Genomic DNA, 23,773 nt, shown 5'->3' with positions numbered 1-23,773 from the left:
CAATCATTCACTGAAGAGATAGGCATTATTGCAAAATAGCTGTAAAATTTGTGAGTAGAGATGCTTTCTATACCTGGGGCAGGTATTAACTTAAGTTAGCAAAGCAGTTTTCCAGACTATTGAGGACAGCAGAATTTAACAGGGAAGCTTTTGCTTTTCTACACCTGTATAAACAAACCTGACCAGGAAATACAGTTGCTCAGCAGAATACTTCTGTGGTTACCCAAGAGTAATATGTTTCTGGAGGAATATGGGGCGTTTCTGACACGATGGTCTTTCGGTAGTATCTGTAAAGAGGACCAATGTGGGTGAAGCAAATGACAGAAGTTCCTTCCCATGCCATAATCATGGGAATGAACCACTTTCACCATTGTGATTCTTTCTTGAAGATGTTTGTGTAGGATTCAGCCACAAGAAAGTGGCACACACCTCCCTGGTAGCTCATGAATAGGGTGTTACTCTGAAAATACCTGGTTGAGGGCCTAGCATGTAGATAGGCAGACTGCAACGTTTATGTCATAATGTCAGTATACTGTGCTATATACTTATGTGGTTCTACACAGACGGGTGCAGAGAATCCTATTTATCCTGCTTCTCAGGCATTGCAAACCAAGGATATTGGATTGGATACTGAAAGAAATTAAATGCACCACACAATAATTGCTGAGAAGACTACCATTTGTGTTCCCACTCTGGAATGCATCCGCAGTAGTTATTTCTAATGATCAATCATGCTGGTGTTGTACAACGTAGCTCCTCAAAAATAAGAAACTTTCAAGTGAATGTTTTAAAATTCATATATTATCCTTGAGACAGTTGAATATATGCCCACTGCTAAGACACAAGAGTCTGCTCCCATTTAAAAGGGGGGACGGGGACACAAACAGTAAAAAGGCCTTAAGATAGCGAAAACAATATAATTAAAAAAATCAAAACTCCAAACTCTGGACATCAATTTGTAATATATTGTTTTATGGGGGGGAAATCTACTCCAAATTATGAATTAATGGACTTTGATTAACATTTAAGAAAAAGCCCAGAACAGTCTTTAGGAAAGCTTTGTGTTTTATCTTTAACTTCCATTTTAAACCAAGGTACTTCAGCAAAATGTCTAAGTTACGAGTGGCCTTTTGAACTACCACTCAAATTCAATTTTCTATTCTCATTTCAAATTCAGTCTTGTGAAAATATGTCCATTCGGCAACAGCAGATTAAGAGGAAAATGTAACAGTCGAGCAACAGTGACATCGTTTGGTAACAGCAAATTAAAAACCATGGACAGCAATACTTGCTGGATGCTTAAAAAAAAATACAACCGGGGAGAAATTCACTGTACATTACAACTTTGAGGCTGTTAAAGTGACAAATCCAGACTGTACAGTGCAAGACATGCGTTTCCAGTTACAAATTCAAAATGGAAGGAGTGCAAAAGAAATTAAAGCTTTTTTTTGTCTGAAATCAATTTACTTTTTATGATAAGTAACACAGTATTAGACAGTTATTTCAATGTAACAGTAAGGTCTTTCTCTCAACATAAACTTTTTAGAATTTGAACCATGCCTTAGGAAGCCTGTGTAATACGAAGAACAAATCGTTTTTATCCAATGTTTAATAGTCTTTGAACCGCTGAATCAGCATCAGTAGTGTATAATCAGAAACTCACAGGCTAAAGGAATCAACCTTTAGATAAAAGAGTACCTGCTATCTATAGGCAAGCAGAAGCAGCAAAATAGTCTGGCTTATATACTCTTGACAAAAGTAAGATAAAATGACCTCGCAAGAAAAGAAACAGCTGTGCTGAAAGCAAATGCAAAGTCATGGCTAAGGAACCAAGAAATTGCTGTACAAAAGGTGACAGAGGCCAACGATTTAATTGCAACTCCAGGCAAATGCTTTACCAAGCTGACTAAGAAATGCATGCGTCTCTCCATGCAAAGATAAAAATATGGCTCCAAATGCTTAGGAGGAGGGTATGCATTTGTGAAATCTAAACTGAAGTCCCTTGCCTGTTAAGTTTTACAAAAATATATATAGCCAATACTGTAAGCTTCAGAAGTCATATTTACTTGTTATGTTGACTCCCACATTTATAAGCTACTTTTCAGACATTCTAAACCTGGTCACTTGCAACAAAAAAGTCAACCTCCCCCCGCCAAAAAACCCCCCACAAGATTTTCAAAAAGTGGTTCTTTCAAGTGAAGAGAACACCTGCTGTTTATCCACTTTTAATCTTCTAGCCAATTAAGCCTGGGTTTATTTAGTATACTCATTTACAGGAACAGATGCATAAATATAAGTTTCACTTTAATAGTCATCTGCACAGAAAAGGAAAATTAACTTTTCAGAACGTGATAGAGCAGGTCTGGTTAGTACAAATCTATGGCAAGTTATAATGATTCTGTGCCGTAGGCCCAGTCAAACAGAAGCAGGGCAGGTTTGGAAAGAAACATCTCAGCAACGAGAGAAAGTTGTTCAAGTCTATGGTGTTCTGAAGAACCAGCAGCCTAAATGACACCATGCTCTGAATAGCGGTATCCAGACCAGACAACCTGCTTGGGCTACTAAAGCAGTACATCCTCCTGGAGGTGTCATTTATTCCAAAGTTATTTATTATTTCGAAGGCGTTTAGACTTCCTAAGCGCACCTATTGATTCGACAGCCTTCTTCCTTTTCCTAGGAGTCTCCTCGCTCGGTGCTGACCCTGAGGAATTTCCCACTGCGCTTTCCATAACCTCTCGCAGTTTACGTTCGAGCTCAGCCAATCGGGCATTCTGCTCACCTATGATCTGGGTTTGCTCAAGCAGTTTCTGATCTTGATCTTGCAGCTGCTTCTGTTGCTCTTGCACTTTGGTGCGCAGCTCCGATATTTCGCGCCTTAGCACAGTCACACCTGCACCGTTGGTTTTCACTTGCTGCTGGAGTTTGGTGACCTCCTGCCTCGATGGGTTTTGTTTGGAGAAGAGCTGCATTGTGGTTAAGGCTGCAGAAGGACCTGGAACTGCAGGAAGAGAAATTTACATTTCCCCCCGTCTCATTTCAGATTTTGACTTGCACTCAGTCTCATGCCTTCAAAACAGAGCATCAAGGCTTGCAATGTGAACAAGCAAATCTATAACTATTCCCCTGCATATAAACAAAATTTAATGCATGCGCAAGACTTGAGCATATTCACAGATTTTTACATTCCTGCTTAACAGGTAAAGAGGAAAGTGCTGTTTAGAGACACTCCTACTTTGGGTTGCAGCCAGCAGAACAGGTTGCCCTTCACGTGAGCACACCCTTTAAATATTGTTTCAACGTTACGTTACCAACTGTATACAGTGGTACCTCGGGTTAAGTACTTAATTCGTTCCGGAGGTCCGTTCTTAACCTGAAACTGTTCTTAACCTGAAGCACCACTTTAGCTAATGGGGGCTCCTGCTGCTGGAGCACGATTTCTGTTCTCATCCTGAAGCAAAGTTCTTAACCCGAAGTACTATTTCTGGGTTAGCGGAGTCTGTAATCTGAAGCGTATGTAACCCGAGGAGCCACTGTATGCTGCCCTTAAATATTACTCCAGGTGGTATGTTGGAGGCCTTTTACATTTTAGCCCAACTATTTCAGGAACTCCTCATAGTAAACAAAAAAGCCATGTTAACAGATGTTGGTTGCATGGGTCTCTCTTATGAAATCAGCATTCATGGGAAACAGTCACTTCAGTAAAGCCTTTCCTCCTCCCAGGAGGGGAGGGGTTGTGATCGGGAGATGATTCCCACATTCAACTCCAGGGCTGGCACCACGCCCCTCCCCAGTTGGGCACCCAATAGGGAAGCTCGACGGGGGTGTGGCTTGCTGCTCAAACGCAGCCGCGCCAGCGATCCCCACCATTGCACACACATTTTCTTCGAGTCACCCACCCTCCACTCCCTTTAGATTAGCTGTTTCTGAGACTTTGCTATGGACCTCTGGTTGGTCGCCCTGTTTAACCAGGGGGCCTGGTAGGAGTTTTTTCCAATTGGCTAAATTGGCCCGGCCTCTTGGTTTTTTTTTTCCGCCTACCTCGTAGCAACCGTCACAACTTTCGTGGTATTTGGCGGTTAGGCATTGGAATGTGTTGTTGGTGTTTCGGGGGGCAAGGTGTGGCCATCGCCTTCCCCGGCAATTTTGGGTATTCCGCTAAAGGAATCTGGCGGTCGTGGATCCTGTCCGATGCCCGTGTGGCGGGGGGCCATGGCACGACCCTCGGTGACATCAGGAAGAGAGCCTATAGTTGGATTAGCATCAACAGGCTTCCCCTACTGGTGGTTAACCCCTCCTCAGACTCACCCCTCTACGAGTGGGTGGAGTCTAATGTTCCGTGGTCCAATGCCTAAGCCAATACCTTCTCACATGCTGTAATCAATAAAGTTGTGGCCTTTACCTTACCCATTAACCTTACATTCTGTGTCCACGTGTCTTTATTCCCCAAGCGGGGATCGGGTCCTCGAATCACAATCAGGACCCACATAATCAGCCCCCAGCAATATGGTTGTCATGTCATTGAATGTTACCCAAGCCTTGCAGTAATTGTTTCCAGTAAAGTACCTGAATAACATTCTTAAAAACTAACCTCATGCTTCTAGACCTCCCTATAAGCAAAGTAAAATTTAGTGCTGGAAAGTGAGATACGGCTGCTGCCCTCTAAAGGTTGACGTTAAGTATAAAGAGTGAATTATTTGGGCAAAAAGTAAACACTGCTTTGTTTTAGGATTCAAGTTTGGTTTAACTGGCCAAAGTTGTATACAAAATAGAAGACTGTAGGAAGCATATCGTCTATAGAACAGAAGGAAGGAAGGATATAGAGGAAGCAAAGCCAAGTTGATTTATATTCAATATCTATTTTGATAGCTAAAAATCTCTTGGCATTTTACGTGAAAAAATATGTGTGATTTGGTTATTAAAAAGGGACTTTGAACAGGTACAGAGTGAGTGAGGCTATCCTAAGACTTTAAAGAATTTTAACAGCTCTAGTTTGGTAAGAATCGTGGGGGTTAAAAAAAAGTTTGTTCTTAATTTACACTACTGTACATTTTTCTATTTTAATTATTGATGTATTGTTAGAAGAGTTCTATATTATCAGTTATTCTGTTTGTATTATGTTCTGTTGCTACTATATACTGGGAAGGCTATTGTATTGTATATTCAGTGCTTTTTTTATAGAAAAAAAAGTGCTGGTACTCAACCATGAAGTTGTTACAGTAAGTGCTACGCTTTTAATGGGGGAGGGAGGAGCACCAGTACTGCATACTCTTGAGCACCCCCAGAAAAAACACTGGGTATATTAATTTTACATCATTCAGTAATTAGAGTCTATTATCAACCCCAAATCCAAACCTAAAGAGGATGAGGGCTAAAGGCCTCTATTGCAAAGCTGGAATTCCAGATAATAAACCAGCAAAAAAACAGAGCTTGACAAGATATTACACTGCACTAGAGTTTTTGCTTTAAGGGAGAAAATTAGCGCACAAGAAATAATTACCGGTACCTCCTACTGCCTAATCCTACGATCACACCAGGACAGTGTTCTAGAAAGTAATTTAATTTCTGACTGTAGGAGTATCAACCTATCATTAAGGGAGAACAGGAAAGGTGTGCTCCACCCACCAAATCAAAAAGTGTAAATTACCATCTTAATTTAAAATTACCATCTTAATTTAGGTGATGGCGCTGCTTTTCCTAATGCAATGTTAAGGAAAAATTAGGCAACAATAATAATAATACTATATTATCATTATCACCATCATCATCCCAACCCATCTGGCTGGGTTGCCCCAGCCACTCTGGGCAGCTTCCAACACATATAAACACACTTACTGGGATGGAATGGGGATAAAGCATGATGGCAGTGAGGATACAGTGGTGCAGGCTCACTGGCAGAACCAATCTGGTGCTTCCAGCCGTGCATACATCAATATGAAGTTACGTTCAGTAGTACAAAAGACATTAATATAAGCAAGATAACCAAAGAAGGAAGGTTCTTCCTTTTAGAAGCCATTGGATTGGATCCAAAGGACACCAGAAGGGCCTTCAATCCTGTGGAGAGTTCTAGGAACAGAAGTGGGTGCAGTGGGTGGGGGGAGAGATCTCCACCTATACTCCCTTGCGGCTGCTGCAAACCACTTCCCACCCTATTCCAAAGGAAGCAGAGCAGATTTGTGGGGAATATAGAGTTGGGGTGGAGAAAATTATCATCTTTCCCCCTTCCATGCACATTAACTGGAAGCACACTTTCCACTAGCAGAATGCTTCTCACTTTTTCTCTGGATCCTTCAAATAGTTTCTATTTTAAAACGTTATGTTCTGTTTTAATATAGTAATGGAACGCCCTTTTTTAATGATAACATTCAGAGGAGACAAAGATCACAAGAAAGTGGAAGTACTCTAGCTTCCCACTGGCTGCATAATGTACCAAGACTCAGAGCATACATGAGGTACCTGGAGCTGCCGCTATAAGCCGTCCTGATACATCTGATCCGGGCAATTTTCTTTTTAGAATTGGAACAATCTTCTCATCAAAATATTCCATTGCCATCGATGAAATGTCCCTTAACTCCTGAAGGACTTCGTGGGCTCTCTGAGGAGCTTTGGTAGAGTTTACGTACCTTAACACACGATAAATTTCATCAATTACCTAAAACAAATGAGAAAAGTTGAGACATGGCAACTGGCAAAAGCTAACAGTAGCATATCCTTTAATAATGTCTAATTTCCACAGTGACTTAAAATTATTTTAAAAGTAATTGAAAGGTATTTGAAATTATCTTGAGAACAACTTACGAGTCATTTACAGTTTTATTTACAAGAAATGCAATTCACGTTTTAATCAATGTTTTATAAATGGTTTCAGCTAGTACATTTACATACCATATGATCAAAGCCCTAATAAGTTGTTAAGCCAATCCGTTATAACAAAGGAACAGCATTTAGATAAGAACCATCTGAGATAAGCCTACAGAAAGTTCTGAACTTCCATCAGTGGCTCCTCAAAACAAAGTTTAGCCCTAATGACTTATTCCATCACACTTTAATGCAGCCATCTTTTGGACTTTACCTTCCCAGGTATAAAGCAGCAGAGGTTAGAATCCACATACTTCATGAAGGTCATATTTAGCAGGGACAGCCTTGTTTCTACAGCAGCAAGAATGTCTGCATGGCGAGCTAGCGAGTGATTTCTCCGTTCCGATTCCCGTCTACAAAGACACATCCAAGACAGTGAGAAACACTGCAGAGATCTGCAGGACAGGTGGAGCAATATAGTCTGGAAGTTTACCAGATTCTGTCACCAAAAATGATGTGTGCTTTAAGAAGCCGTTCCATTTTTTTCCATTCTAGTTCAAAATAATAATGTTTATGACTCAATCTGCTTTTATATAGATCCAACAATTTTCGTATTATTTTCCAAGTAATTTTCAGACATGGGTGAAACTAAAGAGCCTTGAGTTTCCTTGAAAAGTAGATGAAGTACTTTAAAAATAAATACATGAGGAAAATGCATTGCTAGAACATCGCTCATAGCCCTCCTTTGCTCACCACCATTGCCACACTTGCATGAGTCCAAGAAGAATTCCAACAGCAGTTTGATATTTCACACTATAGCATAAGAACTGGATACAGGTGACATTGCTTATGCTATCAGTTCAGCACCTAATGCGAAGATACCAGAAGCTGTTGCTAATTTAATTCAACAGTAATATCCTTCTCTTTTTTCCACACACTCCCCGCTGCAAGGCCCATTTCCACCTGGCCTAGTGGGCAGCCCCAGACTCCCAGGAGCTTCTTTTAACTGTTCAGGGTGAGTCTGGGCCCTGCCCCCTTTGCCATGTGGAAATGGACCTTGAGGTACTCACGGCAGCAGCAATGTCCCTCCAGACTCCCATGTCAGACCTATGTTATAGCCCAGGGATGGGTTAGGGCAGGGGTCAGCAAATGTTTTCAGTAGGGGGCCAGTCCACTGTCCCTCAGACCTTGTGGGGGGCCAGACTATATGGGGGGGGATGATCCAAGAGCACCATGAACCCTGGTGGCTGCTTACCTGTCTTGCGAGTGGCAGGGGCAGGAGGGATGATGAGCGGCGAGCAAAAGGGCTCCGGAGAGGGGCTGCTTAAAATGGTGGCCACTCAAGCACTGCTGCTGCTGGCACCAACAAAGCCCAGTCGCCTTCCTCCTCTAGGCAGGGCAGGGACAAGCCAGGAGGAGGGAGGGAGGAGGCGCCGCCCCCACCACCGAGGGAGGGAGAGGAAAGAATGTGCACGCTGGTGATCCACACGGCGATTCCCAGACCGTCCGCGGGCCAGATCCAGAAGGCAATTGGGTCTGATCCAGCCCGCGGGCCTTAGTTTGCCTACCCATGGGTTAGGGTTTGATTGTTTCTCTCTCCGAGCCAAATTTGGCAGTTGGGCGGGACATCGCCTGACATTATGAAACCCATTTTTGCCCACATGGCTTGAAATCAAAAGGCACAGGTAAGGGCACAGCCCACAAAGCGCTGACTGATCAGCTGATCTTGGGAAGCCCCATGCACAATGCTTTGCGGGTGCTGCCAGTGAGGGCCTGCAAAGACATGTTCAACTCAGCCATGTTTTACAGTAATATGTGATGTCGAGTGTAGGGCAGGTGGATGTGGCTTGGCTAAAATAGCCTTGCAGGTCAAAGGGGGAGGCTTGGCACACCTAATTAGGCCCACAGACTGGAGGTTCCCCACAGCAGTTCTAACTTTCTGATCCCAAATGGGACCCTCAAGGCAGCTTACAAATGTACTAAAAAATGCTAGACGTTGTATATGAAGATAATGTATTGGAATAAAGCGCTTACAAATGTACTAAAAAATGCTAGACCTTGTATATGAAGATAATGTATTGGAATAAAGCACAGAGATAAGACAGTAAAGAACTCAAAGTTGTTTACCAACCTGAGAGCCCTGCAAAACAAGAGATTTTAACCAGCTTTTTGAATGCTATGGGAGTTGAGCTGGAGTTTTCCTGGGGAGAGAGAGTACCATATAGAAGGTGTTACCATTCAGGAAACGCTGAACTTGGGAGGTGATTTCCTTGACCTTAAATGGCTGTGGCTTCCATAGAAGGGCCTCAAGTTGTACATTTGAGAAGCTAGTGCTGCAACATTTCTCTATAAGTGCCTCCGTTTAAAATCAGTTCTACCTCTGGCAGTGCTGAGAAGCCAAAAAACCAGCATACAGAATGATAACCTGCATTAAGTACCGTACATAAACCAGGATATAAAGCGATGTGGAAGGCACAGTCTTCTATACAGGGGCTTTTCAATTCCCATATGTAGCCCTGCTCTCTATTATTTTTAAAATTTATACACACACACACCCTTCAGTGGCCAGTTAGTATATGAAAACAAAACTCACTATCCTATTCCAGTGTGTGCCATGCAATTTATAATCCCACTGACCTACAGCAGGGGTAACCAACACGATGCCCGCGAGATGTTTTGACTACAGCTCATAAGCAGTCTTCGCCAGTACAGCCAAGGGTCAGGTAATTATACTTCAAAACATATGGAGGGTCCCAGGATGGTGAAAGATGGCTTACAGTATTACTATAGGATATCACTGATAGCGCCTGTCTTCTCCAAAGGCAAGACAGGCAGTGACACTCAAGCAAAATGAGAGCCTAGGGCCAAGCAGAGGGGGGAAAGTCAACCCAAACAGAAAATCATTCAAGGTACAGATTGTTCTGCTGCAGTGCTAAGGTGCACAAACAGGACTGGTAGCTCATTCTTCATGCTATATGCAGAACCTTGACTACTGTCACAAATCCATCAGGCACAAGCAGGATATATCCTTTAAATATTTGTTTCACAACCGGTTGCAAAGCAGCTTTCCTTATATAATCTTCTTGAAAATACAGATTTTTTAAGGAGTATTACTTCTGACCTTGTGGTAAGCACATACCTTGGGAGCTGTGCTTTAACCTGTTTCTGGCACAAGTTGTGGTATCTTTCCACTTTCAGAAATCCCTGATTCAGCATTCTCTGGCAGACCAAGTCCATTCGCTTACAAACCTACATTGAAAATACAAAAACAAAACTCAAGGTGTCTTCTTTAGTAGTTAATAAGCTGTGAGCCCCTTTTATGATTAACCAGTTTGTCTTAAGGCTACACAGCACAATTTGAAATGGGGCCGCTTCCAAAGATTACAAAACCGTCACTTTGCCCGTTCCAAATAATTTGTTCCAAAGCTCCAACTCCAGAACATGTTTACCACTCACATGGTGTGGATGTTGATGTCTTAACAAAAAAAATCCATGCTTTCTGGTGCATGAATAAATTCTCAAGTGGTGTAACACTCTTCTTAAATGGATTCTTTTAAAATTGTAACATTCACTTCAATTCCATTTATTATATGTTTATTCCACTCTTTCATCTGCCGAAGGAGCTCATAATCAAAAAGAAGCTGAGGCACATGCTCAGGTTTACAGACTAAAAGGTAAGTCACACAAAAGGAAAAGGTGTGGAGGGAAAAGAGAATAGCAAAAGATCAAAAACAATGCCAGAACAAGGTAGAAAGTTGTAAAGGTGCAAGTAGCTGCTGCTACTGCTGTGAGTAGATTGTCTCGCCAGAGTAGTGCATGCTCTGGTTATCTCCCGCTTGGACTACTGCAACGTGCTCTATGTGGGGCTACCTTTCAAGGTGATTCTGAAACTGCAATTAATCCAGAATGCAGCAGCTAAACTGGTGACTGGGAGTGGCCGCCGGGACCATACAACACCGGTCCTACATTGGCTCTCAATACGTTTCCGAGCACAATTCAAAGTGTTGGTGCTGACCTTTAAAGCCCTAAACGGCCTCGGTCCTGTATACCTGAAGGAGCGTCTCCACCCCCATCGTTCAGCCCAGACACTGAGGTCCAGCTCCGAGGGCCTTCTGGCAGTTTCCTCACTGCGAGAAGTGAGATTACAGGGAACCAGGCAGAGGGCCTTCTCGGTAGTGGCGCCTGCCCTGTGGAACGCCCTCCCATCAGATGTCAAGGAAATAAACTGCTATCTGACTTTTAGAAGACATCTGAAAGCAACCCTGTTTAGGGAAGTTTTTAATGTTGGAAGTTTTATTCTGTTTTTAGTCTTCTGTTGGGAGCCACCCAGAGTGGCTAAGGAAACCCAGCCAGATTGGTGTGGTAAAATAAATAAATAAATAAATAGATAAATAAATAAATAAATAAATAATCTGGCATTTCTATTCAGATGGGGCACCGTGACCTTCCCTCACTGTTCTTGCCTGAACAGAGATGGCCAGGTACCTGGCAACCCGGCTGATGACAAAGGCCAGTGTCCCCTTTCACTTTATTCTGCCCTCCCAAGACAACCATCAGTTGGAGCAGACACAGTTCTGGCTGGCAAGAAGGGGACAGGAAGGTACTGGTATATTTTCTTTAGATGTTCCTTCTTTGGTCAATGATGAGGGCCAGGCCAGTTTGCCCACTGCCATTGAAGGGGGGGGGCAATTATCCTTGTTCCTTTGGCTATTGGCAAAGGACACAGTCGGCTTCCTCTCTGAACACTGGAGTTGCTTGCACAAAAACTATTTCTAAGCTTTCAGTGATACAAAGCTACTGAACAACACACCTACTGGGCATGAACCGGGTGGCAGCTGAAGATTTGTTTTCTTTTAGATTTTAAGAAGAATGCAGAGAAACTGGAGAAGTTTATGAAGAAAGAAGATGACTAAAGGTTTATAAACACCATACACATGAGGCAAGACTGAAGAAACAGGTTCTGTTTATCCCAAAGAAAAGCTGAAAATACACACCCGTACCAGAAAAATTCAGGAAAGATCTTGAGGAAGACAGGAGGGGGAAAAACAACCATCAAAGGAGAGCAAAAAGACCAAAGTCATTTGGCTCTCCTCTCTCAGACATTTAAAACAAGGAGATTTTGTGAACCACTCTGAGATCTTTGGATTAAGGGTGGTATATAAATTAAATATATATATATATATTATGAAGTCTAACACAGATTGACCTGGCCTTCCAAAGAGACACCAAGTAAGAGTTATAATCAGAAGCAATATACATATATTATTAAAATTACTTCTAGCCCATCTTTCTTTGTGCAGTTTTGTAGCACAAACAATAAAATGCAGTAAAACCCAAAATATGTTCATAGTTGTGTTATCAAGTTAGTTGCTGAAGGAAGTTATTTATTATTACTTATTACTGGCCAGGTAACTTCCATCTTTTGAAAAAGAAGCAAGGTTCTGAAAGGTAACACGGAAAGAACGTGAACTCCTGGGGTGGTTGGTTTAAAAGGCTGCTCTGCTCTGCACTCAATATACACTACAGAAAGGCTTTATTTTTATCTGCATTGTTAAATATATTTTCATCTACGTTTCAGCAAAAGAAACTTCTTTGGTTTTTACCTGAAACTAACAATATGTCCTTGAAAACAGTTACAGCATCTTTCTCTGAAAGTTATACTCGAGCACAAGAAGTTTATAACGTTATGTGCCAATGTAACGTATTCTACAAATCAGGGAAGTTTCTTAATTTATACTGTAAAGTCTCTGATCTTGGAACCTCCGGTTAAATTGTAGCATGCCGATCTAAGCTTTCCCCGACATAAAAGAGATTGAAAGTAGATTACAAGCCAAATGAACGACTTGATGTACTAATGCTTTGCGTGTTGGAAAAACACTGGGTTCATACAGCACCTAGGTGCCTAGAAAACATACAGTTCGTGACATGTATAAATGTTTGGCATGTTCCCATCTCCCCTGGGCAAGCATCTCTGAAACAACTGTACTGGCTTCTACAAATGTGGTTTGACATCTATGAATCAGAAATAATTTCCAATGTTGCCGCAGCACAAAAGCCATAGCTGTCAACTTTTCCCTTTTCTTGCGAGGAATAAGGGAATTTCTATTCGGAATAAGGGAATTTCCCTTTAAAAAGGGGAAACGTTGACAGCTATGACAAAAGCACACACAAAAACAAAAGAGAGAAAAACCCAGCACTGCCCATGTCATAATTTAATGTGAATCTTCTCCACCCACTAACTTTAAGTAGAGTTCCTTGATCTACACATTAGGCAATGATATGCGTACCCTGACACCTAGTGGCAAAGCAGAATACTACAACCTCAGTCAAAATCTACCTGGGAACATAGAAACAAAACCGGTTCTGTTCACTAATGCTATAGAATTCTACACATAAGCAGTATGCGTAGGGATGAATAAAGGGGCAGCTAGGTTTGCAGACTGACACCCACATATTCAGGGAGTTAAATCCTACACAACAAAGGATCTCCAAAAGGCTGTATCCCAACTCAAACGATAAAATGGTGGATGTGACTCATGTAAAAGGTAAAAGACCCCTTGACGGTTAAGTCCAGTCAAACTTGACTATGGGGTGCAGCACTCATCTCACTTCAGGCCGAGGGAGCCAGCGTTTGCCTGCAGACAGCTTTTCTGTGGCCAGCATGACTAAACTGCTTCTGGTGCAACGGGATACCGTGACAAGCGCCAGAGTGCATGGAAACACCATTTACCTTCCCGCCGCAGCGGTACCTATTTATCTACTCAGCTCAGACATGCAATTTTGGGTGTTTCGGCAACGGGGGAGCAAGATTCATAGTTCAAGATCAAACCACTAAAACAAAAGGATATAGGTTAACAGCATTTGTGGAAGTTGCTTAAATTTTTCAGCCTAATATTGTTACTGAGAAAAAAACACACGTGGTCTGAAATTGGGGGATCCCTGAAAAGTGCCCTTACTAAAGCTACACAGAATATTTTGGGGTCACAGCATGTCTCCCAAAAGATGCCAGTTCAGAATGCTGCAATGGAGGTGCAAGGAGTCAAAGCCAATGTCAGAAACTATTAGGAAAGATACTGAATATAAAACAGCAAAAAACTTTAATGACACTTCTATGTGAAATGTGATGCACCCATATTTGAAATATTATATGCAGCTGCATCATAGAAAAGGTATTCCAGAACTAGAAAAACTACACAGGGCCTACCAAAATAACCAGAGTAATAGGATGTTCCCTATTAATTCCAGAACAGCAGAATATGTAATTTGTTAAGGCAGAAACAACCAATTCCAGTATGAATTTTAAAGTTACACCCTACTTCATCAAACACGTGAAGTGGCCCACACACTTGATGAAGTAGGCCTTTGACAATACCTTTCAGTCAAAGAAAGCACTTCACCTTATGGACTTGCGGAGTTAAGCACCACAGAACGTTATGATGGCACCGGCAAAGGCCACTTTTCAAGAAGGACTGAAATCAATCAAGGATAGATACTGATTATAATAGCTTGAAAATGGAACCTAAATGGTAGTATGCTTCCAATTACCATTTGTTGAGATAGGCTTCCACAGAGTAATGGACCAACTGAATGCTGAAGGCAGAATGTCGAGTTAGGCAGATCTTTGATCAGACACAGAAGAATAATGCAGTTTAGAGAACTGTAGTTAAGTGGTATATAAATGGTTTAAATAGCCCTGGAATCTTTTTATACCATTATGCTACCCAATTCTCTTACATTTAAGAAATCTTTTCACTTCCCCCTCCCCATTGACTCTTCCTCATTTACCTTCCTTCCCTTTGCTCCAATGTTTCACCTGATTGCTTACTTAATTACTGCCTCTGCATTTATACAGCTGCTCTATAACAGGAGTGCTCTAAGTGGCTCACAAAACAAAACAAAACAAAACAGCACATGCACTTTAAAATGAAATGCAGAATAAAATTGCAACAAATTCCTTTACAAAAATCAAAACAATTAAAACCTAACTTTGTATGCCTAGTCTCTGATCAGATGGTAAGCCTACAAGGAGGCTCTGGTCTAATTCACTGAAGATTTTTGCACAATATCTAATGGGTTTAGATCTTTAAATTACAATAAAGCTAATTCCCCAAATCCAAGTCTATAGTTGCACAAGCACAGTATGGCACTGCTGTCATTTTGAGAGAGGCTGAGTCAAGTGATGTCAAGCGTGTGTCCAAAGTCTACCCCCACATCAAGTTTAAGACAAATCCCCTTCTTATTCCACTGCCTTCCTATCTCCAGTCCCTGCTGCATAAATGACTAGTTTTGAGAGAACATAGATGAAATTCTTATCTAATATCCAACTGACGCCACTATCTCCAAAAGGCCCAACTTGCCATGTTTGGAAATTTCACAGTCAATAAACCTAAAAAGCAATCAAAGCTGTGAAAAAAAGAGTGAGTGTTTTTCTTACTAGTGCCAGATAGAAGCACCCCCCAAAAATAGGTTTAGCCAAGTTTTTATACGGGGGGACTGTAAGAGAAAACGAGCTAAGAAAACCAGTTTAAAAGAGATGAAGATTGTGATCTCCCCCTCCACCCCAGAAAAAGCTCTCAAGAACAGAGCTGTCCTCTACTAAAGACAATGATCAATTTACGTGCGTGCTTTGAGGTGACACAAAAGTGGCTGGAAAAGGGCAGCACAGGCTTATGAGGTCTCCACCATCACGTGCGATGGCCTGGAATGCAATCCCCGTGCAAATTGGGGGTTGCCTGTACTAAGTGTAAGTCAGAAGAACATCTAAGAACATAAGAGCCTGGCTGGGACAGGCCAATGGCCCATCTAGTCCCATCATTCTGTTCACACACTGACCCACTAGATACCGGTGGGAAACCAGCAAGCATGACTCACACAGAAGTGCTCTCCCTCTTCCTGTGGTTTCCAGAAACCAGTATTCAGAAGTATCGCTGCCTCCAAGTGTGGTGGCAGAGCAGAGCCATCATGGCTAGTAGACAGAAGCCACACACTTTGATAGGTCTGTGCGAAGATGTGCCTGGACACTTGAGAAACTTTCTGGAATAGCCTCGTGCACAAGAACAGAAAGCATGAATAACAACTGGCGCACATAAGCATTGGTCAATTGTGGCATTGGGAGCGGGGACAAGATTGTACTCTTCACTAGCTAGTATAAAGCTGAAAAAATAGCTGCCAGGAGATCCTATAACCTCAAGAAACAGAGAATTATGGACGTCTATTCTTTGTGGCAAACACTATTTCATGAACACCTGAATGCAGTCTCCAGGCAGCCCTAGATTCACTGCCGTACTTAGAATACCACCCTGGTATGTGGGCATCTCAAAGGCTACTCTAGCATTCGGTGCAATGTGGTTGCCTTCTGTCTGGAAGGTTTGGCTGTTCAAAGTACAGCAGTCAACTTCCAAAGATGGTTGAGACACTAAGTACTTATGCCACTACCTGCACTTCTTTTTGTCTTTTGAAGTCCATTCAATTGGCTTGTTTTGCACCATGAGGCCCTTACTTTCACCTTCCAAGTATGTCTGGATATAATCCTTATGCTCCACTGAACACTTTTCAAGGGGACAGAAGAAGCTAAACTAGACTGTTGGCTCAGTGACAAGCCAAGGCAGCAGCTCTCAGGAACCATACAGCAAACCAGCGAGCAACTTGGCCAGCTACATGTACAACTTTAGTAGTGTCTATGCAGGTGCTCCCTTCTTTTTGAGTGCCACTGGTTATGAGCAATTGCTACCCACCCCAGACAACTGGAGTTCTGCCAGCCACCAAATTCTGGCTTGCTTTGAAGCCATTAAGGTTTGCACACAATTGGAATCTACGATTATCTACAGCTTTCTGGTTCGTTTCCCCGTTTGTGTGAAGGGGCTGTGTACAGGTGCAGGAAGCTCATCCACACTGAATTTTGAACTAGTTGGGTCTCTCATATCTTTGTCAGGATATAGTTAGTGATGTTACACTGCAGGAGCAGGAGGTGGAGAATCTAAATTACATGCCGAGGTGATGAATTCCACAACCTGTATAAATTACGCAAGTCTGTATGATCTCTTATATTTTGCAGAATTGTTTGTTCTGCTTCCGCTAGTCACTTGAGGCAAATGGTGGAAAGAAGCTTTGCAAGGCATTGAAGAGGCAGCACCCGACTCCTGAGAATCACCTCCAATGATCCTTTTGGCTTCTGCTGCTTAGCCAAGATTTATCTACACTTTCAAACGCAACTTTGCAACCATAAGCAACAAAAACTGGCCTTGGGGAGATTCTCTTTTTTTAAAAGAATCCTTAGGTTAGAATGTTAGGTAAGCTAGATTCTAGAGCTTTCCTGCAATTCTACGCAAGTGCTGAGTAACTCACAGCCTTGACGTTTCTTTAAAAATGTAAGAAGATCCCTGCAGCAGCTGGTTTCAGTGCCTCTTGCAGTGGTATTTACGGTAAATCTTTCTGATGGGCTTCAGAGATGCAGCCCCTGCCCCCATGCATTCCTTCGGATCAGGATACTTCACTGTACTGGGAAGTATAGTAATTATAAATATCTGAAAATCAGTAACAAGAAGCATAGTCAAGTTGATGCCATCTGGATGCTATCAAACAGAAGTGTTTTGAGCATGTACACTGAAATAATGTATTAATCCCTGTTACTCTAAACTAGCAGGCTTGTATTTATAGTTATTTATTTAATGGATTTATACTCTGCTCTTTGAAAAAGGACTCCACAGAGCAGCATACAATATTTCAAAGTACAAATCCATAACACAAAAATGTTTTTTAAGAAATAGCAACAATAAACATCAGTATAAAATAACAATAGCTTATGCAAAACCCAGTTAACTACCCTCATTTATATTCCCAATCAAACGCAGATACCAAGTCATTCAGTGCTTCAAAGCACTTTGAATTTGGCCTGGAAACTCACTGATAATCATTGCAACTGACACAATATTTGGATAACACCTCCAGATTTTTGGCCCCTGCCAAGAACCAGGCAATCACATTCTGTACTAGTTCAAAGTTTCTAGACTTTCTTCAAAGGCGCATTACAGTAGCCCAGTCTTAATGAGACAAGGGCATGGAGAACTAATATGAGATCTGACTTTCTTCTTGTCTGGATCAAGCTACAGCTTGTTCTTTCTCATCCATTCTTCAACAGCCTCCAAGCACCAGCTTAAAAATACCTCGGCATGGCTGGGGTGAGCGGATAGAGTCAAGAGTCAGCTGCATATTGATCAGCACAGGATGTAAACACGGTGCCAAATAGTGTCAAATTCATGATCGCCTCTGCTTCCATTATCTTGGTTGAAGCTACTGGTACTGAACAGAATATGGTGTCTGGAATCACCCACCCATTATCCAGTTTCTCTCCTTTGCTCTTCCAGAGCAGTCCTGGGGTTAACAAATGAATAACAACCTAGTACTCAGTGTGCGTACCAGTACATTGAACGCCTCCCAAAGGGATGCGCCATGGAGGTTGTTGCTCAAATCCCACAAATTGAAAGCACCTTGTGCACTATGGATGTTAGCACACCACTATAAAGTGAAAGAACACAACAGGGCAATTAAACAAGGCATCTTAAACACATACAAATACTCCAATATTTTCAAGGTGCATTTTTATACAGTGGTGCCCCGCAAGACGAATGCCTCGCAAGACGGAAAACCCGCAAGACGAAAGGGTTTTCCGTCTGCAGAGGCGTTTCGCAAGACGAATTTCCCTATGGGCTTGCTTCGCAAGACGAAAATTGACGAAAATTCTTGCGATTTTTTTCCGCTCCAAAACCCCTTTTTCTGAAGCGCTAAGCTGCTAAAAGCATTTTAGCAACAAAACCGCTAATCCCTAAAGCCTTAAAAAGCCGTTTTTAGCCCTTAAACTGTCAATAGCGCGAATAGCGCTAATCCGCTAATGGGCTTGCTTCGCAAGACGAAAAAACCGCAAGACGAAAAGACTCGCGGAACGGATTCTTTTCGTCTTGCGAGGCACCACTGTATATGAGAAAGGGGTGGCTGGGATCAGAGGTTTAGTAATTTTCCGTTCTGTTTCTTTGTACTCATCACCTGTTTCATAAACCTATTGTTGCACATGTTGTTAATATTAAGGTTAAAATCAGAACAAGGAAAACACATAAGAACTCCTGCTCATGTTCTACCATGTATTCATCTGTCTGTTGAGAAGCTGCCTGAAACTGGTAGTAGAACACTTCCTCAATAACTGGATATTTGCTTGTTTAGTTGCTTAATTTTTTCTGCTTAACTTGCTCTGTCAGTAATTCCTCACATCTGCATGTTTCAGAATCACCAGATGGAGAATTGTTACACGATAGGAGGATTATCTTAACTGCGATAGAAGATGGGAGCCCAGAATGATTATCTCCATTCAATCTTTGTAACGAAGAGCATGGTCTGAACTCTTTGGGCAAAATACTGCTGAGTGGGCAGCGTCATGGCCAACAGCAAAATCAAGTTGCATATAAGGCAGTAGGGCTTTGTGCTGCACGAGCGCAAGGCACCTAGATCAAAACCTAAGACTGTCCTTCCATCTGTCTCACTTCTGAGCAGGGCAGCTTAGTTACTCTCATACATATCCTTCAAATAATCAATTCCCCCTTGCACTGGAGGGACACTGTGCTTCAAAAACACTCAGATAAATATAAGCACAACTGTTTTTGCCACTTCTATTAGACAGAGAGGAGTAAACTGCACAAGGCACTCCCAAGCTGCCCTATGGGAACACGGCATAGGGCCATCTCTGCTCCAACAAACAAATGGGACAAGTACAGTGGTACCTTGGTTCACAAATGGCTTAGTTGTCGAAGAAATCAGCTCCCAAACGCCGCAAACCCAGAAGTGTTCCGGTCTGTGAATGTTTTTCGGAAGCCAAACATCCGACGCAGCTTCTGCTTGAGTGCAGGAAGCTCCTGCAGGCAATTGGAAGCCGCGCCTTGCTTTTTGAACGGTTTCGGGAGTCGAACAGACTCCTGGAAAGGATTAAGTTTGAGAACCAAGGTATCACTGTACTGGAAAAGGAAACAAGTTGGGCAACTGTAGGATACTGAACCTTTTAGACAGCTAGTATGGGTTTATCAGATTTGCATTATATACCATGAATACGATCAACTGTATATGATTAATTCCACTCTTCAAGCCACTGAAGCAAGAAGGAATCTTACTTGGATCTTTCCCGTCAATTGCTATGCACTGTGAAGCAGATAGAATGTTTGGCTGCTTAGCTACATCAGTTTGATGCCTACGTACACACATCAGCTGAGAAAAGAGAGGGTTTGGTGTTTGCTTCACAATATCAACTAGAAATCCACTGTTACTTTCTTATAATGCATTAATATTTAACCCAAGCTAGTTTTTCATAGCACAGTGATGAAGTGGCCAACGCAACTGTCTTTTGTAGTAGCCAGTGCTTTTTTCTAAAAAAAAATGTTTGGGGGATACTCTCATTTCCCTATTCATATTGAAATACTGCCCCTCAATGAGGCCAAACTTCACAAAATGTTTAGGGGTATGTGTACCCCCAGAAAAAAAAGCACTGGTAGCAGCTTCTGTTTAGCAAGGAATCTCAGCTACACCAATTCTAATAATATTTAAGATAAATTAAGAATGCCATTCTAAACTCACTTACCTGTGAGTACAGTCCAATGAACAGAATGAGACTAGCTTCTGAGCACTTATGTGTAATACTGGGCTGCATGTTAGATGGCAACCACCCTCCAAGATCAAAGGAATATGAGGCAAAAGCAATAATGCACATTTCCCCTTCTAATTCAACGTTCTAACCCAAGCATAGGCAAACTCGGCCCTCCAGATGTTTTGGGACTACAATTCTCATCATTCCTGACCGCTGGTCCTGTTAGCTAGGGATCATGGGAGTTGTAGTCCCAAAACAGCTGGAGGGCCGAGTTTGCCTATGCCTGTTCTAAGCAAAGATGTTTGTCATGGTATTACACACATCTATCTAATTTTCCCCCCAAAGGGCTGTAATGCTGTTTGATGAAGAGGTAACAGAAAATGAAAACTGAAAGGTGGAAAAACCTGTCAAAGCTTTACAAGTTAGTCAATTTGCTTACTGCCTTGACCATAGGTTGCACATACCAACAAGAGAAATAAAGCAAACAAAATTCTGTTCATAGTCATATTTATTTTCAAAAACTGTCAAATATCTCAGGCATCAGGAATCAAAATAAGCTCTCCTTTAAGCAGTCAATGACATTGTTCATCACAAAAAGGTGTCTTGTAATCCAATGTATATCTGCTCTGAAGGAATAGGCACTCCCAAGGCTGAGTGCCCTGGACTGCAATCCTATGCAATTGCACATTACCTGGGGGAAAGCTGCACTGATGAATATGCAATTTACTTCCAAGTAAATACACAAAGGATTGTACTGCTGTGGAGAAAAAGCCATACCCTTGCAGAGAAACCTACAGAGACAGCATTCACAGGCACATACATGGGGATCCATTAAAATTAAAAATTAACATTGGACACTGGTGTAGACTATATCAAAACATGGACCTGATCTCAAAAAGCATCAATTTAGAGGTGTGTTTTTTTTCAATACTGCTTTAAGATTTTTTATATAGAGAAAGTCTGACAATAGTAAAGCTTTCATTCCAGATCTAGGACCTAGTTTAGGGAGAATATAAGCCTTAGATTATTAAACATCTGCTTTACGATACTGAAATTCTAAAGCTACTGAATGCATCCAAACTGTGCCTTTATCAGAACAGAACTAAAACAGATGCAGTAGATACTCTTCTTATTTCACAAATTCCCTCCCTCCCATGTGACTATTGCCACATGGATTTTCTGCCTTTAGATGAAGGTGAGATCTTCTGAGAATGGCTCCTAGCAGTATGCACTTGCCCCCAACTCTATGGAATTACAACGAGATACATTAAATAATTACCAAAAGAAAGAAAAGCATTCCATTCACTAGAAAGCACTATAGAAATGATACACAGGCCCAAAGCATAGATTATGTACCGCAGTCTCTTTGCATGGTAGAGGAAATTAACTCTACAGGATCAACCTCATCGGAAGAGTCCCATCGCCCATGCTATATAAAGAGATGGTCTGCAATAGAAATGCTGTCAAGGGGAAAAAAGTCAAAATACAAGGAAGCGGGGTGGGTAAGGGGGGTGAATGTTGAGTATGAACAGGGTTCTAGTGAGATACAATGACGATCCTATTTACGGAGACCTTCACCCCCCCCCCCCAGCGTCGTACCACCGATTCCCAATCTTTCCCGAAAAAGGCGCAGCAGGCGAATAGAGCTCTGCCGCAAAGGGGCTGCAACCTGCGGCCATCATCCTTGGCCCTCCCCCGTTAAACCTCTGGCTGGATCCCTTTCCCTCCCTCCCCCCCCCCCAAAAAAAGAGCGGGCGATTTCTTCAAGGTGGGCAGGAGGGGTGGGGAGAGAGGATTTCCAAAGGAAAGGGAATCCAGAGGTCATCCAGTGCGACCACGCCGGTCTCTCCCAAATCAAGGTGGGAAAGGGATAAGCCGGGGAAGGAGGCGTGGAGTTGGGATCCCCGAACTGAATCAAAAAACCAAGTGGAAACGCTTGCCAATCCGGAGGGGTGGGGTGGGGGGGGAAACGGCAAAGAGAACGGATGCGAAGTGTCGCGCCCCCAAATCCCCCCCCCAGGCCAAGGCAGGGGTCCGAGGCGTCGCTTCTTCCTTCCCCACCCCACCCCCGGTCCCGCGCCTCCCTCTCCCCCCACGACGCGGCCCCTCACCAGGCGGAGCTGGCTGGTCTCGTCGTAGGACAGGAAGCCCAGGATGCCCTCGATGGCCACGATGGGCAGCCCCACCAGCGTGTTGCTCTGCGGGAGCTGCTCGAGGGGCTGCGCTTCCCCGCCGCCGCCGCGGGGCTGGGGCAGAGGCGGCGGCGAGAGCCGCGCCGAGTCCATGGCGCCTCCTTCCCCCTCCGACAGGAGCCGCTCGGCCGCCGCCACCACCGCCATCTTGGGGCCTATTCCCCTTCCTCGGCTCCGGGAGGGGGCACTTCCTGTGGCGACGTCCCCGCCTCCTTCGCCGGCAAGGGCGCTTTAAAGAGGCCGCTTCCCTCGGTGTCTCTTGGAGGGTATCGGCGGGGTCCTCCTCTGAGGGCTCCCGCTGTCTTCGAGTCGAAGAAACGGAGAACTGAAGAGTTGGAAGGGGACCCCGAGGGTCATTTAGTCCACCCCGCCCCTGCAGTGCAGCAATCTCAGCTAAAGCACCCATGACAGATGGCCACCCACACATACACCCCTTCTCCCTGAAAACTCATGCATGTGTGAACCACACCAACCCCTATTAACAGCCACAATAAGCAACCCCAAGTCCTGCTGATCTCAAAAAGCATTCAGCAGCAAAACGTCAATGTAAAGGTATCCCCCCCCCAAAAAAAATGTTTAGGGGTTGGTGTGGTTCACACATGCATGTGGGTGATCATGGGCTTAGCCAAAGCTTTTTTTCTGGGGGGACGCAGGAGTACACATACCCCTATACATTTTGTGAAATATTATTATTATTATTATTATTATTATTATTATTATTATTATTAATACCCTGCCCATCTGGCTGGGTTTCCCCAGCCACACTGGGCAGCTTCTAGCAAAATATTAAAATACAATAATAATCTTAAGTTTGGCCTCATTGAGGGGCACTATTTCAATTTGAATAGGAAAATGAGAGTACCCCCTAAACATTTTTTTAGAAAAAAAGCACCGGGCAGCTGCCCCCTTCAAATAAATAAATAAATAAAAATGCTTAACTCACAGGTTCTGCCCCGCTCCCCAAACATAAAGCCTGGCTACACCTGTGTGGGCGAGGGCTTGATTTTGGCACACAGAGCCTCTGCTCACTTGGAATCGGGGGCTGTGAACTGGCCCCACTGAGAAAATAGGTTGGCTGTGAGGTGATAGGAACCTATGTGGCAGTGTATCTGCAGTAGCCCATTCACACATGCAAGCCATCCTGTAATGTACACCAAGTGATGGA

At 43.0% G+C, this 23,773-nt stretch overlaps 1 protein-coding gene and 1 long non-coding RNA gene across 2 annotated transcripts; one reads left to right on the top strand and one right to left on the bottom strand.

Moving 5' to 3' along the window:
* Window positions 1–783: 783 nt before the first annotated feature.
* FBXO28 (F-box protein 28) lies at window positions 784–22,890 on the bottom strand. The gene is made up of 5 exons (XM_083434539.1): window positions 22,528–22,890; window positions 9,935–10,044; window positions 7,070–7,208; window positions 6,454–6,649; window positions 784–2,998 (listed from the first exon to the last, which is right to left on the bottom strand). The coding sequence occupies exons 1-5, from the start codon at window positions 22,753–22,755 to the stop codon at window positions 2,604–2,606; spliced, it is 1,068 nt and encodes a 355-aa protein (XP_083290665.1). The 5' UTR covers window positions 22,756–22,890; the 3' UTR covers window positions 784–2,603.
* Window positions 18,772–20,909, top strand: LOC310674857. The gene is made up of 2 exons (XR_014509804.1): window positions 18,772–18,919; window positions 18,950–20,909. It is a non-coding gene; the product is annotated as an uncharacterized lncRNA (long non-coding RNA).
* Window positions 22,891–23,773: the final 883 nt, after the last annotated feature.

This window comes from Podarcis tiliguerta, assembly GCF_965153285.1.
Source record: "Podarcis tiliguerta genome assembly, chromosome: 3".
NCBI classification, from domain to species: Eukaryota; Metazoa; Chordata; class Lepidosauria; order Squamata; family Lacertidae; genus Podarcis; species Podarcis tiliguerta.
The sequence above is the reverse complement of the archived record's forward strand: the minus strand, read 5'-3'. Positions and strand labels throughout refer to the sequence as shown.